Source organism: Vanderwaltozyma polyspora, genomic scaffold (genome assembly GCF_000150035.1).
Source record: "Vanderwaltozyma polyspora DSM 70294 KpolScaffold1054 genomic scaffold, whole genome shotgun sequence".
Taxonomy (NCBI): Eukaryota; Fungi; Ascomycota; class Saccharomycetes; order Saccharomycetales; family Saccharomycetaceae; genus Vanderwaltozyma; species Vanderwaltozyma polyspora.
Window position 1 is genome coordinate 66,680 of NW_001834677.1, and position 16,660 is coordinate 83,339.

At 32.6% G+C, this 16,660-nt stretch overlaps 5 protein-coding genes across 5 annotated transcripts; 3 read left to right on the top strand and 2 right to left on the bottom strand.

Annotated features, from left to right (window-relative positions):
• Positions 1 to 1,646: 1,646 nt before the first annotated feature.
• On the top strand, positions 1,647 to 3,698 carry Kpol_1054p28 (RNA-binding protein; the record flags this gene model as incomplete). The annotated part of the gene is made up of 1 exon (XM_001645789.1): positions 1,647 to 3,698. The coding sequence occupies one exon, from the start codon at positions 1,647 to 1,649 to the stop codon at positions 3,696 to 3,698; it is 2,052 nt and encodes a 683-aa protein (XP_001645839.1).
• Positions 3,699 to 4,101: 403 nt separating this feature from the next.
• On the bottom strand, positions 4,102 to 5,697 carry SHS1 (septin SHS1; the record flags this gene model as incomplete). Its single annotated transcript, XM_001645790.1, has 1 exon — positions 4,102 to 5,697. One exon carries the CDS (start codon positions 5,695 to 5,697, stop codon positions 4,102 to 4,104), a length of 1,596 nt encoding a protein of 531 aa, XP_001645840.1.
• Positions 5,698 to 8,498: 2,801 nt separating this feature from the next.
• Kpol_1054p30 (uncharacterized protein) lies at positions 8,499 to 9,152 on the top strand (the record flags this gene model as incomplete). The annotated part of the gene is made up of 1 exon (XM_001645791.1): positions 8,499 to 9,152. The coding sequence occupies one exon, from the start codon at positions 8,499 to 8,501 to the stop codon at positions 9,150 to 9,152; it is 654 nt and encodes a 217-aa protein (XP_001645841.1).
• Positions 9,153 to 9,462: 310 nt separating this feature from the next.
• SPS19 (2,4-dienoyl-CoA reductase (NADPH)) lies at positions 9,463 to 10,347 on the bottom strand (the record flags this gene model as incomplete). The annotated part of the gene is made up of 1 exon (XM_001645792.1): positions 9,463 to 10,347. One exon carries the CDS (start codon positions 10,345 to 10,347, stop codon positions 9,463 to 9,465), a length of 885 nt encoding a protein of 294 aa, XP_001645842.1.
• A 4,282-nt stretch (positions 10,348 to 14,629) lies between these two features.
• Positions 14,630 to 16,378, top strand: HO (Hop; the record flags this gene model as incomplete). The annotated part of the gene is made up of 1 exon (XM_001645793.1): positions 14,630 to 16,378. The coding sequence occupies one exon, from the start codon at positions 14,630 to 14,632 to the stop codon at positions 16,376 to 16,378; it is 1,749 nt and encodes a 582-aa protein (XP_001645843.1).
• Positions 16,379 to 16,660: the final 282 nt, after the last annotated feature.

The following is a 16,660-nucleotide window of genomic DNA, read 5'->3' on the forward strand; positions in this document are numbered from 1 at the left end:
GTATAAAAGATGAGGTTCTTACTTTAAGTTTGAATCTAGCTTTATTTTCAAATACTGTTAGAGTTAGAGGATGCGAAAGTAGCAGTTTGTTGTTGTTTTTGTTGTTGTTTTTGATTAGGAAGAGATGTATACACACTATTGCAACAGTCTTCACAGAAGGGACTAGTGAATACTGTTACATATTCTCTCGAACAATAGTTTTTAATTATTCCACAAGGTATAAAAGATGGGGGGAATTTTATTCAAAGTTTTTATGTTCAAGAGATGCATAGGATAGTTCTATTGAAAAGAGGTCAAAGTTTGGGATGCATGTTTGTTTCATGTACAGAGGTAAGATTTCTGAAACCATTATTTATCCAGTTGTGTTGAAGAAAATCACAACGTGGAAGCCTCAATGTTTACAAAAGTATGTTGTTTGTTACCTTGCTTCATTGCTGTGTTTGTAGTTATTGGTGTTTTCTAATACCATTCAATTCCATACGAGATCTCCTTTTATTTTTAGTCGATGTTCGACTATCGATGATCGACGATCGACGATTTCAGTTTAGTCCAATTGATTGGATTACCATGGTGATATCCCAATTTTTACTTCTCTGATAAGGATCACCCGACGGAGATATCGAATATGCGGAATGTTGGTCCGTCGGATATAAACACGACTAAAACAAAGCAAAAGAAAACATTTGTGGCCACGTGATATATTCGTCACCATCGTCATCATCACTCCCAACGAATATGATTTAACAAGTAAAAACGACAACGTCGACGACGAAAAACAAAATTTCAATTAAATACAAGTGGGAGAAATTGGTTTTAAAGCAGCAAAAAGAATTAAAACAAAACAAAAATGAAATTCCAAAGAATTTAAATTTAAAACTTGAATGATCAAGGATTGTTTTATAAATATTACGTTAAAGAACTGTTTCACATAGTCGCAAGATAAATTAGTTGAAAAGGATTAACATTGATTGATTATAACTGTTAAAGTAGCATTCCTGAAGCTTTAGAATCTGTATAAAGAACGTTTTTGGCCTAGTTCTGGGATAAGAATTTTGGTAGTTTTAAAACTAAACTCAATATTTTTTTTTTGTTAATATACATACACTTTTTTTTTTCTTTCTTCTATTGCCATCATATTTTTTTCGTTAATTTTTTGTTTCTGAAGAATCACCTTTTGCAATCAGGATAGAATAGACACATATAACCTATTTCCAACATTATTAGGTTTTTAAATCATTTTAATTTTTCCAAAATTTTGCATTTCTCAAATACAAAAAAAAGAATCTTATAAGAAAGTTTACTCGGTAGATTTTATTTATAATACAATTAAAAACAAGCAACATCACATCATATTGTTAACATAAGATTTGTTTAAATTATTATTCTCCTTATTTTTGTTGTTTTTTAAAAGAAAAGTTCAACTTTGAGGGATAAACAAGGACAATATCAAGGATACATTAGATTAAAAATTAAAAGTGGAATAGATAACTTCATTTTCTTTTAACTGTTTGTATCACCCAAAAAAATTCATTACTTTGATTTACTATTTTATAATTAGTACTTCTCTCCATTTTGTTTGATTTTTTGAATTTTGCACCTAATTCATCTTTTATTTATTTCCTCTACAATAGAAACTGTTTACATTGATGATGCCACTTATACAGGAACCGCATTTGATAAATGATGCAAATGTTTTTGCTCATGGTTCTGGTTTCAGTAACAGTTCTGAAAATTTAACCTCTTCTTCGAATAGAGATATATCGCCTACGCATAGGCCCTCTTTAGGATTACACAACTCAAATGATTCTCAACAAAAGATAAGTGATAATACTTCAAATAGTAACAAAAATTCACCTCTACAATTGTCTTCTATGTTGCATACAATGTCATTAAGCAATGAATTTCAAACTCAGCCTCAACCTCAACAAAAATTGGAATGTCAAGGCCCATATGTTTTAAAATTGAAAAATTTGCCAAAAGATATCACCTTAAGGGAATGTCATGCTGTATTCGCCTTAGCCGAAAATTTTTCGAATATTGAATTGATTAAAGAAGAGAATTCTGAAGATCAATCAATCATCGTTAAATTTGATTCATTGGTTACTGCTTCTCAATATGCATCAATCCTTGATTCTAAGGCAAATATTTTTGGCCCTGATTATCCATTTAAAACTTACGTTGAAATAATCGATGATCCAACTGGTAAGCAGATTTCGTATCAGTTATATGCTCCAAACTTCCAAAATTATCAATTATCGAGTCCAGATTTAGTAAATTTGTCGAATCTACAAAAATCTTCTGTATCCTCTGTTGCAGGAAATTCATTCACTACCGATAGACCAAAGAAATCAAGATTCTCATTTGGTGATACTTTCTCAAATGATTTCTCATTATTATCACAAACACAATTGCATCAAAAAGAAAATCATATTCAATCATCAACAACTAGTATGCATAATCAATCTTCTCAGCAACAAAAACAGCATCAACAGCATCAGCAAAAGCAACAAAAACAACAGCATCAACAGCAGCAGCAACAGCAGCAGCAGCAACCGCAACATCAACATCAACAGCAACAGCAACAGCAACAGCAACATCAACAACACCCAATTGTTCAAAGTAGTCCTCAGTCATTCCAAAATTTATCAGGAACTAGTCAACCTCAGCCAAGAGATGTTGGAAAATCATTTTTACTAATGGAAAATGATGAAATCAACGACACTATTTGGGGTTCCAATGGTATTCCATTCAACGTAGATGAAGTTCAGCAAAACGTTCAACCTTCAACTCCAATATTTGAATGGGGATCTTCTTCTAGCAGGAAGCAGAGCAATACTTTTGCAATGTACCCTGGAGTTGGTGGCCTTCAACAACATACACCTGTTGTTAATCAATCAAACAGTGCTGTACAGATGTCGGGTATTTCAACTGAAGGTTTCTTACCAACTCCTCCTAACCCACAAGTTCCTCCATATGGTATGGTTCAACCCGTTAATCCAGCAAGTCAACCTCTAATGTCTCCATTGGACAATGCATTACCACCTGCTCAACAGCATTCTCATATTATGCCTCAACCTACTTATCACTCTCATGATTCTATTCAACAAGAAGCTCAAATTAACAAATCCCAAGCAGGTACTCCTCAAAAAGTTCAACCTGTAAGAAGTAACAGAAGTGGCCAAAACATGATGAATAATCAAAAGAATTCGTCAGGAACTTCTATTTCATATAACTCTATGTCTGGAAATGGGACAATTTCCCAAGCTGACTTATCATTATTGGCGAAAGTCCCACCTCCAGCTAATCCAGCTGATCAAAATCCTCCATGTAATACTTTGTATGTAGGTAACTTGCCTTCTGATGCAACTGAACATGAATTAAGGCAACTATTCTCATCTCAACCAGGTTTTAGAAGGCTATCGTTCAGGAATAAAAATACAAATGGTAATGGTCATGGTCCAATTTGTTTCGTCGAATTTGAGGATGTGAGTTTTGCTACTAGGGCGCTTGCTGAATTGTATGGTAGTCAGTTACCTTCTACAAATGTAAGTAATAAGGGTGGTATAAGGTTAAGTTTTTCGAAGAACCCATTAGGTGTTAGAGGACCTAATAGCAGGAGAAACAATAGTTCAACCAATATCAATAGTAATTCTAATACGAATAACTATAGTTATGTTTCTGCCTACAATAAATCATAGCATTCAATTCATTATTGGTATCATTTTTTTTGTCAGTTTACATTGTAAGTTTTGTTTTAAAGTTTTATTTTGAAAGTTTGCATTATAAAACAAAGTTCTACAACTAATATTAATTTGCGCATCCTTTTAGCATTCATTGTTATGAATATTATTCTATATTATTAATATTTTTCCTTATTGTAATCTTTCTTAGAGAATACATTTTGGAGTTAGCACGTTGTATTTTATATAAATTTGTATTCATGTTAAATATCATTTCAACATTTTTTATTATTCATATTACTTAGTTTATTGACTAGATTATTATATAAATTTAGTTAACAATTCTTATACTCTTCCCATTACTACCGAACCTCACATTTTAGTGATATATAAAATTATAAATAGATGAAGTTATATTTGGTTAATTTCTACCAGAAGCAATAGATGCCAAATCCGTTAAAGTATCTTCTTTCTTTAATTGGGTTCCAGAAGAGGCTGTTGTTAACGAAGATGATGATGAACTATGATCTTTTTGTTGACGTAACAATTTCTCTCTTAATTTTAGATTGTGAGCTTTCTTTTCCAAATCTTGAATACGCTTTTGTAATTCTTTTGCCGATTGTGCTTCTAGCTCTTCCAACTTCTGTTGTCTTGCAATGATACGTTCATGTCTTAGTACATAAGGAACTGTTTCTGAAATATTCCTTAATTTTGTTTTCTCAGGAATGTTGTGGTCGTTTATTAATGGAGATTCCATTTTAATGTTCTTAATAATCTCTTCATTTTCTTCCTTTAGGGCTTGTGACATTTTCTTTATTGGTGATGCTTGGTCATTGTCGTATGGCTCTTTTAATTCAGGAGTTCTTGCACCTTCTAAATTCATGGCTAAAGTTTGGGAGGATTTAAATTGGCCAGTATTCACTAGAGATGCAAAATTACTCAAACTTGGAGCAGCAGAAGCTCTATTGGCAGTATTGTCCTTGCCACTAGCACCTATATGAGGGCTTGTAACAGTAGATAATTTTTCAGCACGATAATTTTCGTATAATAAATTTTGAGTTGTGTCTTTAAATTCTTGTAAGTGGGAGCCAAACAAGACATTTTTTAAGACTTTTAAATCGGAAATGTTATCTGTAGTGATATTTATATCACCCCAAGGGTATGATCTTACATAACTTCCGTTTTTATCTTTAACATCTGAGCAGATAATTGAGAAAGGTTGTAAAGAAGCCAGAGTTTGGTTTTCCTCTATGGTCTCTAAATCATCATCCTCAGGATCAACTTCGAATTTATAAATTGGAACATTATAAAGTTCTACATCTTTCATTATGGTTTTCTTGAATTGCGCTAATTCTTCCTTTCCGAAAGAATCTGCCTTGGAGATGATAGGCAAAACATTTGAATAACGAGATAAACGTTTCATTAACTCTACATCTAATTCTCTTAACCCGTGACCAGTCGGTTCTATAAAGTATAATATGATATGAACTCTCGTGTCTTCAAATCTTGGATTTCTTTTAATTCTAGTTTCTTCAGCTAAGACTAAATCAAATTGTTGTTCTAAATAGGTGGTCAATTCATCAAAACACAAAGAATCATCCAAATTTTCACCAATCCCATAAGTATTAACTAAGTTGAAAAGAATAATATCATCTTCATTTGCAGTTTCATCGGCAAGATCACCTATTTCTACAGAAGTAGACGTAATAGTGATACCAGGTTCGAATTGAGCCCTTGAAGGATCCAATTCCGACATAAAAGTTGGGATACCATTTTTCGAATTATAAGAGACAACTTTTGTTGGAGATATGACCTTTACCTTGGATTCATTTTCTGCAGTAATTTGGTTAACCACATTGTATTTATGAGAGAAGATATTTGATTCCAAAAGGTTATTAGCAAAAGTAGTTTTACCTACACCGTCGCGACCACAGAGGAGCATTGTATAGGTGATACCACGTTTTGTATCCTTCTTCCTACGAAGCAAATTAGCTGGCATTGCTGAATCGCGGTTCATCTTGTTTTGTTTTGTTTTGTTTTCTTTGTTCTGTATTGTAATAGTACAATGAATCAATAATATTTTTCAGGGCAATGGGATAAATGAAAGGAGAGTGATAAAGGAACTACTCCAGAAGGAAACCAGTGTCTATCGAAGAACGTATTTATATATAATGTATTTCTTTGTGAATGCCAGTGACCTGAAAAAATCGAAGGCAAAAAAGAGAATAGAAAGTATTTCAATTGAGTTAACAAGTAATCAAAATATACAGGAAGATATAAAACAATTATCACGAAACTGTAATAATTGTGAAATCAGATGTGATCCTGGCAAAATAGAACTGAGTATAACAGAAGAGAACACAAATAGTCCGTTACAAGGGTAACTCGATGTACAATTGAAACAGGTGGTTCGGCGTCAGATCAAAATCTTCTTTGATCTGTTTCTACAACAAGTTCAGAACTTAATTCATCAAATTTTTGGCTTTTGATCTCATTAACTTTTTGTATGTAGGTATAGATCAATAATTAACTAATTTCAGAATAGTTTCGGTGATGTTTTGGAATTTTTCAAAAATTCCAGTTTCGAAATAGAATAACGCGTCGTTAGATATGATATACATAGGTATATTTTCGTGTCAGTTCTATATATATAAAAGGGAAGAGACGTCTGTTGATCCATTCTATTCTATTCTATAAATTGGTTATAACTTGGTAGTGATTCTAGTCCATTCAATGTCGTTTGAACGTTGGTCCACTTTCTTATGAAGAATATATTGTCAAGAAATTCATTTTAGCGGTATAACCAGTCTAACCAGTCAAATACTCTTTGCGCTACCAGCACCTATTCATGTTACCCTGCTTAAAGCTTGTTGTCTTGTATATCGCGTTATACGATCAATGTGGATAACTCGTTCGAAACAGATTTTTTCTTTTTCTGCTTTTCTCTCAAATTTCCTGATGTAGTAGTGTCTTTCCTATTCAGGTAAGTCAGTTCGAAAACTAACAGCGACCGTATATTATCCCTCTCGACGAACTATCATTACCAAATCAGGAAACAGTTCTCTTCCCCATCTCCAACTTTCCCAATCGGGAAATCAAGTTTCGAAAATGTAGGGCGCTGCGCTGCTATTGCTGCTGCTACTGATGCTGCTCATCTCGATGCCAATGGCCTTCTGCCTATAAGAAACGAGCCATTCGTCTTCTTAAAATCATTCAGCCCATCCAGCAATGAACCAATCCATTAATCAATCAACTCATCCTTTGATCAACCAATGTAAAGTCAGGTTAAGAATAATGATTTTTTCAAGTTAATGTCCAATTTAATCCAGTAATCGATCGATCGGGGATATATGGTCTGGTCTGGTCTGGTTTGGTCTCTAGACTGGTGAGATTATAATAACTAAGTTAGATTAATCTAAAGGTGTCAACTTTCTTTGGGATCATAGAGGGTTAATAATTCTTTTCTCTAGTGACAACGATAAGGACTAGGTAGAAGCCGTCAAAGAGAAGACTGTCTGTAAAGCTTACAAATTCCAATACTTGACAAAAGAAAAAAACCGCTCTTCCTTTCGCATAGGAAAATAGCAATGTTATTATCGATATTCGTATTAATAACTCAGTTTTTCTTTGCAATTGCAATTATTTCTGTATCCTGTAAAGAATTAGCTGTGAGAAAGACTGCTTGCAACAAGAGCAACAAGAGACCGACCTGTGGATAATTCAAGCTATTCCAAACGGCTGTGTTTATTCTCTCCAATCGATATGTGGCTTACTCTCTCAGACTCTCTTATTTTTTTCTGCCTTGATTTAAACTTAATATTGAGATATATATCCATTTTTTCATCGTCGTCGTTGGTCAGAGCTATATCTTATGAGGTATGTATTCCAACTTCGGCCTCTTCCACTGACTCTTCTTAGCTTGACCTTTTTGTTCTTGGTCCCATGGATTGGACTAATTTATTAATTGTTCAATTAATTGATTTATTGCTGAGGTATCCCAATCTCTATGGTATGTCATCAGAATGATATGGAGTAAAATATAACCTTCCCTACACAATTTATTTCATTTCAACTCAATTTAACCGTAGTAAACTTAAATTAAGCAAAACTCACCTGCATATTGAAAAACCTCCCAACAATTTGGTATTTTGTCTGTTCCATTGTTAATACTAGAAAGTACACATGGGTGATGGGGGGGTTAGGTCATTGGATTGTGGATTAATTATTCAGTGAATTATTTGATCGTTCATTGTTCGTTCGAGGGGTCATTAATCTCGATCACTTTTAAATATATTAGCTTATTTCAATTCAAAAGAAACAACTTCGTTTGTCTGTATGTTTCTCACACCTCACCTCAATATCTTGTCTTTGATTCAAGAAGAGAAACTTGTATGATTTATACACCTGGGGTTGTTAAACTGTTTGTTATTATTATTGATTATTAAATTTTAAAGTATGGGGAGGTCATTTTTCCCCCTTTGCTTTCTTATTTGTTATCACACCCAATGCACTCACTCAAACTTGTTCATCTACATAACACACTTATATATATATATATATATATATATATATTTACAATATGTGTGTTCTTCTCTAGGGGGAATAGGATTAAACTTGTGCCATAATTTTGGATGTGTAATTGATTGTTTGCTTGTTTGTAATTATGAACTTGGATTCTTATATTGTTGAATTCAAATTAGATCATTGCTGGTTGTGCTTTGAGTTTGATGCCAACTGATTAATACCTCGAATTCTTCCATACTTAGCAATATATATTATACTCTGATAACATTCAAAATCAATCAATCAATATAAAATATGATAAGTCCAACTACCACCTCCAATACAATTGAGAATAAGACTTCTCCGCAGCCTGATGATACAAGTAATGTCTCTTATAGAAGTTTCTCTTCTTCTGGAGGTTCGTCTGGTCACTTCTCTTTCAGTGACGCTGATAATGCTGCCACGAAAGGTTCAGTTGATCAATCCTGTCTGTTCACACCTGAAACAGTAGATGAACAAAACCTTAAACCTGTGGATAACTATGTATGGATCCCATCAGAGATTAATATTGAGGAATTTTTGAGATTCAACAACGCTGCTGCTGCTGCTGTAACAACTACGGCCACTGATGCTGCCAATAGGGTAATGTCAAGAGACCTTAGCATCTTATCAAATTCTTCACCAGGTTCAACGAACACTGCTAAGACTACAAAATCAAATAGAGGTAGAAAGAGAAAGAATTCGAGTTCGATCAAGAAGACTGCTAATCCAAGATGTAAAATAGACTATGCCAAAATAACGGCTCAGATTCAATTGAACTACGATGCCTTGCTGACTGAAAGAAATAAAAGAATTAAGTCGCTTGAGAAAGAACTAGACACACAGAGAAGAGAAGTTGATACTCTGAAGAGATTACTTCTTGAGGATGTTGGGTCAATCAGGTCAATTCTAGCTGAACTGAGGAATTGACAGGTTTTTTTATCTTCATTAAGACAGATCATCTATCACATAATTTGATTCATATTTTATTCTCCCATTAAGTCGTTCATTACTTACATTTTAGTCGAGTTCATTATATTATGACCAATTTTTAGTTGGATATTTCAACTTTAGCATTTATTTACTCTCGAACTATTTAAATATATATAAATTATATTAACATCCATAAATACCAAATGCATAATCAATTAATTAAGGAATAGAAATTGAAGGATATTAGCGAATATAAAATATGTAGTTCTATTTACATCCTAACGTTAAGTGTTAAATTGAATTTTTTTCATAACTTTGATTTCATGGAATCCATTAAATATTTTGGATACATTTTGTCACCAAATGTTGTACCCAAATGCCACATACCACCATCGACTATTTGAACAGTACCTGTTATATAAGCGGAAGAAGGTGAAAATAAGAAAACAGTTGCCTCTGCAATATCTTTAGTGGAACCAAGTCTTTGTAATGGAATTTTATCAGCACCATTTTCTTCAAATTCTTTCAAGACTAATCTTTTTAAACCTTCAGTACCACCAATTGCACCTGGAGCAATACAATTTGAACGTATCCCTAAGGGACCCCATTCAACTGCAATACTACTTGATAATGAATCAATACCAGCTTTTGCTGCACCTACATGAGATTGGAATGGAACACCATAATAATGAAAAGTAGCAGAGACAAAGATAATGGAACCTTTAGACTTAACTAACTCGTTAAAACAAGCTTTAATAGTGTTGAAACTACCCAACAGATCAATGCTAATAACAGATTTGAATGCATTTGGTGACAGGTTAGCAATATCACAAATAAAATTACCAGCAGCACCAGCAATGACAAAATCAATTCTACCAAAAGTATCGACTGTTTTTTTCACAGCATCTTGTAAATGTTCAGGATTTCTAACATCAACATTTCCAATTGGCAAAACTGCATCTGTTCCATCACTACCCTTAGGGACTAAACTTGAAATTTCTTTGGCTACGCCTATAGTTTTTTCATTATTTCTACCTATAATGGCAGCCTTACAACCTAATAAAACCAAAGCTTCAACTTGAACCCTACAGATCGTACCAGCACCACCAGTAACAAATGCAACTTTACCCTTGAATAAATCTGGCTTCCAAGAGCTTTGACTGACAAATGTGGAATCTAACGTGTTAACCATACTGACTTTAAATACAATTTTAGAGACAACTAACTTTTATTAAATAATAGATTGGCTCTTACCTTCTTATTTACCCAATTACCCAAGATAAGAAGATCAATAACATCTTCAAGATTGATCATCATTTACCCCCTTCCCTTTTATATGCTGTTGGCTTGGATCTTTCTAATCATTGAACTCCACATGAAGCTTATTGAATGACTCTCGGAGTTTAGTTGATTTTGACCGGGGGTAGGTGAAAGGAGGTGGAAACTGTCCTTCCATTGATGTCACGTGATTGGATAGATTTATTGACACCCATTTCAAGTGACAGTAAATATATTGGTTCAATGAGAATAGAATATGGTAAGGGGATTAACTTAGTAGGATTATCAGTGTTCTAGAAGGATATCAGAATTTTTAGAGTTAAGAATTCAGATCAGATTAATAGTGAGAACTATGAGAAAAATTGTTGCATTCTAGTTGAGATTTTACATAATTAAGGGTAAGAATCTGAGTTTTAAGACTTAAGGAAATACCTGGGCTATTGTATTTGAATTAACCTATCTTTTTGTATAAACATTAAGTCTGTTTTTCTACGAAATACTTCTGGTATAAAAAAATCAACCGTTACTTGCTCAAGGCATCAAATGTGCAAATGTGCAAACAAGAATCTAGATACTTTAGGTTTGAGATTTTGGGACATAACGTTCAAATTTAACTATATGGGAAACAATCTCACAGCAAGTTATGTATGTTTTTTTATCTTTATTTATTATTAGTTATTATATATTTCTTTTTGATTCCAAGTGGTAACCTTTTAAATTTTATTTTATGAACAAAATATAAAAATAATAATACTAAGAAGAGTGATATATTATTGAAGGCTATCATATCAGTTCTATATTTAGAGGTGTAAATACAATTAGTAGAAATAACTGCTATTACAATTCTATGAAGACAACCAACAGAAGTCCAAACCCAATTGAGTCTAAAATTTAATTTACGTTATGAAAATGAAATAATTGTCTTGCATGAAGTTAAGGATCTCGTTATTTATAGAGCTTCTATCTCATAACTCTGTTCTTGACAAATTGATTTTTATTAGAATTAAATATGTTTTAATTAAAAAACTGAATTTTATTCTCTTTGTTTGGACAAATTACAAAAGTGGTAAAAGTTCGATTTTATGTAATCAATTAGTTGGTAATATCAATATATTGAAAAATTTAGCTACTGAGGCAAATAAATAATTAAAGAAGCGGTTTTAATGAATTAATTAGTAATTTACTTAATTATATTTCCTATTTTGTTATTTTAAATTGCATTGCCTGAGGATATCTCTGTGTTTCATATTTTATTTCATTTAGTTTCAATTTTAGTTAAACGATGAGTTAAATTAATTAATATTTTCCCAAAAGGAGTATCAATTAAACTAAAACGTATAAATCTGAAACTTGTATAATCATATTAACTCATCTTCTCAGGTCCTTTTACTCCAAAAGTTATATTAATTTATTAACTCTTTTAGGAAAAGTTATCTAATTAATTAGATTTGGTATAAGGAACTCTCAGCCCAACAACCTCAGTTTCAACTAATCTACAGGATATTATAGGTAAATGATTATGTTGAGTTATATATATTATTTTCCACAGTAAGCACATCTCTCTTAAGTTTTTGAAGAACTTATTCAAATTAATTGATGACATCAATTAAGCGAATTTCAGTTTAGAAGATTACTGCGTATATCCCCGTAGCTATCAGTTAAAATTTGATGGATAAATGAATAAACATCCTAATGCAAAACATAAACACAAGCAATTAATAGTTAGTAAACATAATAATAACAAACGCCAAAAGTTTACGTGAAATATTTTTAATTACAGACACTACTATCGCTAGTTCAACATACAATTTAATTTCATTTCCTATTTTAATTGGAAAAAGAACTGCTAAAAATTCCAATAACCTCATAAAATTTGAATAATGTTATGCAAACTTTTGATAGACGCACTTAGAAACTTCTTGGGACAACATTCCAATGACTCTCAGTCACACACTGGGTTTTCCAACCCAACAGTAAATAAATAGAAACCAAGCACAACAACAAACCAAGAATAAACATAAAAATATAAACAATTCCTGAAATGAATTGGGCCCTTCACTTATCTCCCCCTTGCAAAAGAGACCATTTGAGGTATGTTAATTAAATAAAATCCAAAAAAATCTAAATTACCATACTAAAAGCATCAATTGATTAACGGTATCAATTTAACCCATATTTTCCAGTCGTCCTTAAACATCGTAGATGTTTCATCTTTTAGGATGAATTTCTACAGAGTCATCTCAGTCTTTCAAGTTAACGAACGTACAACTCAGTGGAAATATCTCCTACCAATTTAATACGTATTGGGTAAACGATTAAGTAACTACCGCTACCTCATCTTACAGATTCACCAGAGTAAACACTTTGTCTGCAATTTATCGAACTCAGGAAAGAAATATATTGTATTTCATTTTCTCTCAGCTATCCTCTCAGACAATTAAACGTAGATTTTTCTCAGAATTCATTACGTTTCATGTTGAGATAGCTACTGGCTGAAGAATCCTTGTCTTCAACGATCTTTTCATTCGACATCTATGTCGACTAATCATTTAGTCAGTAGTAACCATTTCCACACCTTTGTTCTAATTGTTCGAGATTTTTGGTTGTCATGTTAAATTTTACATCAACCGCTTTAGGAAATACGAAAGCAAAGCAAACCAGCATCGGATTACCCAAAGCGGAAAGAGGTATATATTAAGATATTGACTAAACTGGTACTAATCCGATGTATAACCTGTGCCAGTAAGAAGCAGACTGGTAATAGAAGGTATACAGCGACTGTATTATAGTATATTGTACTATAAGCTTATATTGAATGGATTATAATTGCATCTGCAATTATTTCGATGAGTTGGTCTCTTCCTCCGGTGTCTCTAACTCAGCATTGAAAAGAAACGAGAACTTTTTGAGATGAGATGAGATGAGATGAGAAGTACACAACTACTACATTAACTAAACAAAGCAGAGGTTACAATGGGTCTTCAATGTGTTGATTTACAGTTCAAGAAAGAGAATTGAATTAAACCTTGGTGCATTAAATCAATCAGAGAAAGGCTTCTGATGAGATATCTGCGCCTTAGTGACACAAGAGAGTACAGTACCATGGAAAATTTATCTTTATGCTATTCTTCCAGATCTCTAAGGATTACTTAACTTTACCCACCCCAGCTTGTTGACTGGTCTTCTGTAATAAGCTCTAAACTTCGAACTCATCGGTTTTGTTATTCAATAAATTTGTCTTCATTTACCTTTTCTTGGACAATTTTTCGACATTTACCATTGAGTTTGACAGTGGGGTTAGAAAGATATCCAGTGTATTTTATGCTGACTTTCACCATTTGCTACGAATTTTCCTTTTCATCAAGTCTCGTATTTCAATAATTTTTTTATCTCCTAAAGAATTCTGAATTTGTTCAACTGTGTGAAAACTACTAACTTCTTCTCATTTGAAATTACAAGGTCAATGAATCCAGTTAGAAAGAGTACTTTTAACTAGCTTAATAGTATGTTACGGGGATATATTTTAAATTGGCGTCGAGATAATGGTCCTCAATGGTGATTACAATATACAAATGCTAACGATTAATTTTTTATCGTAGAGTTAGTCTTATCATTCAAATTCGACTGCAATATCTTATATCGATGATTGATAATTAAATTACCCAATTAAGAACTGATATTAATTCACAATGGTAATTACTAGGATTATATGTGATGACTTCGTTTCTCCTTTTGAAACATATTGTTCTTAAATTTCGTTCTTGATAAGCCCAGATAAGCTGTGAACCATATTATATATCCAATATTGGTAAATTAGACGCCAATTGAACTCACAACCAATATATTATCTGCTGTTCCTGAATATGCCATTTAATGGTAACCATATTAAAATATTTGACAAACGCCAAAATAATACCAAGATTTAACCTATATTTCACTTCTTTCATCTAAGAGACATAGTAGTCGCTATCAATATCAATGTGAATAATCGACTAATTATATTGCCAAATTTGACCAATGTTTAATTGAATCACAATATCAAATATTCCAAAGATTGGACATATATAATCTAATGATATTTATCAATTATATCAAAATATGTCCAATCAATTAATATTTGGATATGAGAATTCAATATCACCACTCCAGCGCAATTAAACAATTATAAATATAATAACTACATATAACTATAAAAAATGTTTGAAGAAGGTACTAGAATTATAATGGCCGATGGTACTTCCAAGGACATCTCAGAAATCATCCCTAATGATTTTATCATGTGTGAAGATGGTAGTGCGGCTAAAGTGACAGAGGTTTCCCAAGATAATCAAACAACATATCAAATAGTGCATAATACTAAACATAGAGCCAATGAAGGTGATGCTGCTAGAAAAGATCCATTAAGAAAAGAAATTTACCAAAGATTAGAATTAAATTGTACCGTTGCACATGAACTATCCTTAAGAACACCTGCAACCGTTAATTTAGAAAATAGCTTCAGAACAAATCACTATAAAGTCAGATGGAGAAATCTAGAGGAAACATTAACTGTCGATGGTAGAATGATTTGTATACCTAAAAACCACCATAAAGATTTCCCAATGACACCAGAAGGTGAACTTAGTGCAAGAGCTTTCATGGCAGAAATGGAAGCAGAAAATGGTGAATATTTCGAATTTAATTTACAAGTAAGAGACTTAGATCTTCTAAGTCCTCAGATACGTGTTACCTCCTTTTTACATTTCAATCCAATTATCAAAGGTAATGGTATTTTATCTGAGTTTCTTACTGGTGAGAAACATCTAATTACCACTGGTGTTCTTCAAATGGCATGGCTTTTAGGTTTATGGATTGGTGACGGTACTACTAAAGAACCTGAAATTACCGTCGACAGTCATGATACAGAATTAATGAAAGGTTTACATGAATGTGGTAAGACCTGGGGATTATATCCAACTTACAAAGACGAAAAAATTCCTTTAAGAGCAAAACATGTCAGATTATACTATGGTAAAGAAGCACCAGAGAATCGTAAATATAGACACTTCAGAAAGCACAATCCATTCTGGAATGCAGTTACCTGTTTGAAATTCAAAAGAGATGGTGATGGTGCTAAACAAATTCCTACATTCATGTGGTCCGAAGATGTTGAAGTAAGAGAAGCCTTTATGGCTGGCTTAATTGATGCTGATGGTTATGTAGTAAAGCGTAAAGAAGGTCCTGATTCTTTCAAAGTTGCAATTCAAACCATTTATCCTTCAATAATGAATGGTGTCATCAATATTTCGAGATCTTTGGGTATTAATGCAACCGTTACTACTAGATCCGCTAAGCCAAGTATCATTGCTGGTCGTAAAGTGAACTGTCAGTTTACATTTGACTGTAATATCGCAGGTCGTGCTCCTCTACAAAGTATTTTATCCTATTGTACAAGTGGTCATAAAAGAAGAGATAGACCTGTTTTAATTGCCAGAGAACCTAGTTATTTTGGTTTCTTAGAAGAAAAAAGGGACAAACATGAAGTTTATGGCATTAAAATTAATTCTCACAAAAGTATATTATTAGAGAATAAAATGGCTGTTCCAGTGTGTGGTTCTCATTGTGAAAAAGAACAACCTAAATTAACAACAACTAAAAATTTGAAGCATTGCATTGCATGTCCTAGAAAAGGTGTTAGATATTTTTATAAAGATTGGACTGGAAATCACAGAGTATGTGGTCGTTGTTATGGCCGTTACAAATTTAGTGGTTACAGATGCTTAAACTGTAAATATGTGCCAGAAGCTAGAGAAGTTAAGAAAGCCAAAGCTATCGGAGAAGGTACTGGTATTACTCCAGAAGGTGTACCAGTCAAAGGGTACTGCTGTATAAGATGTAATGGTATCTTAACTTTTGACGCTGTTAGAGGTCCTAAAAAGCTAACCGAAGCTATCTCTAACACTTAATCTGCATTTATAACTATAATAATTGGGTATTAGGTTTATAGCATTTTTATAGATTTTTAATGATAACGACACTTTGCATTCAAAGTTCATTTTATTCCCATCTTGTAAGGATAAAATAAAATTAGATTCCAACGCATGACTAATATGGTAGTTTGAACTAACTACCTAATTACGTAACTGTTGTGATTTTAAGACTTGCTTACTTTTTAAAATTTAAAACATCTCATGAATTGACAAAAGATATAAACATAATGCTAAAATATACACTAAAGATTTAGATAG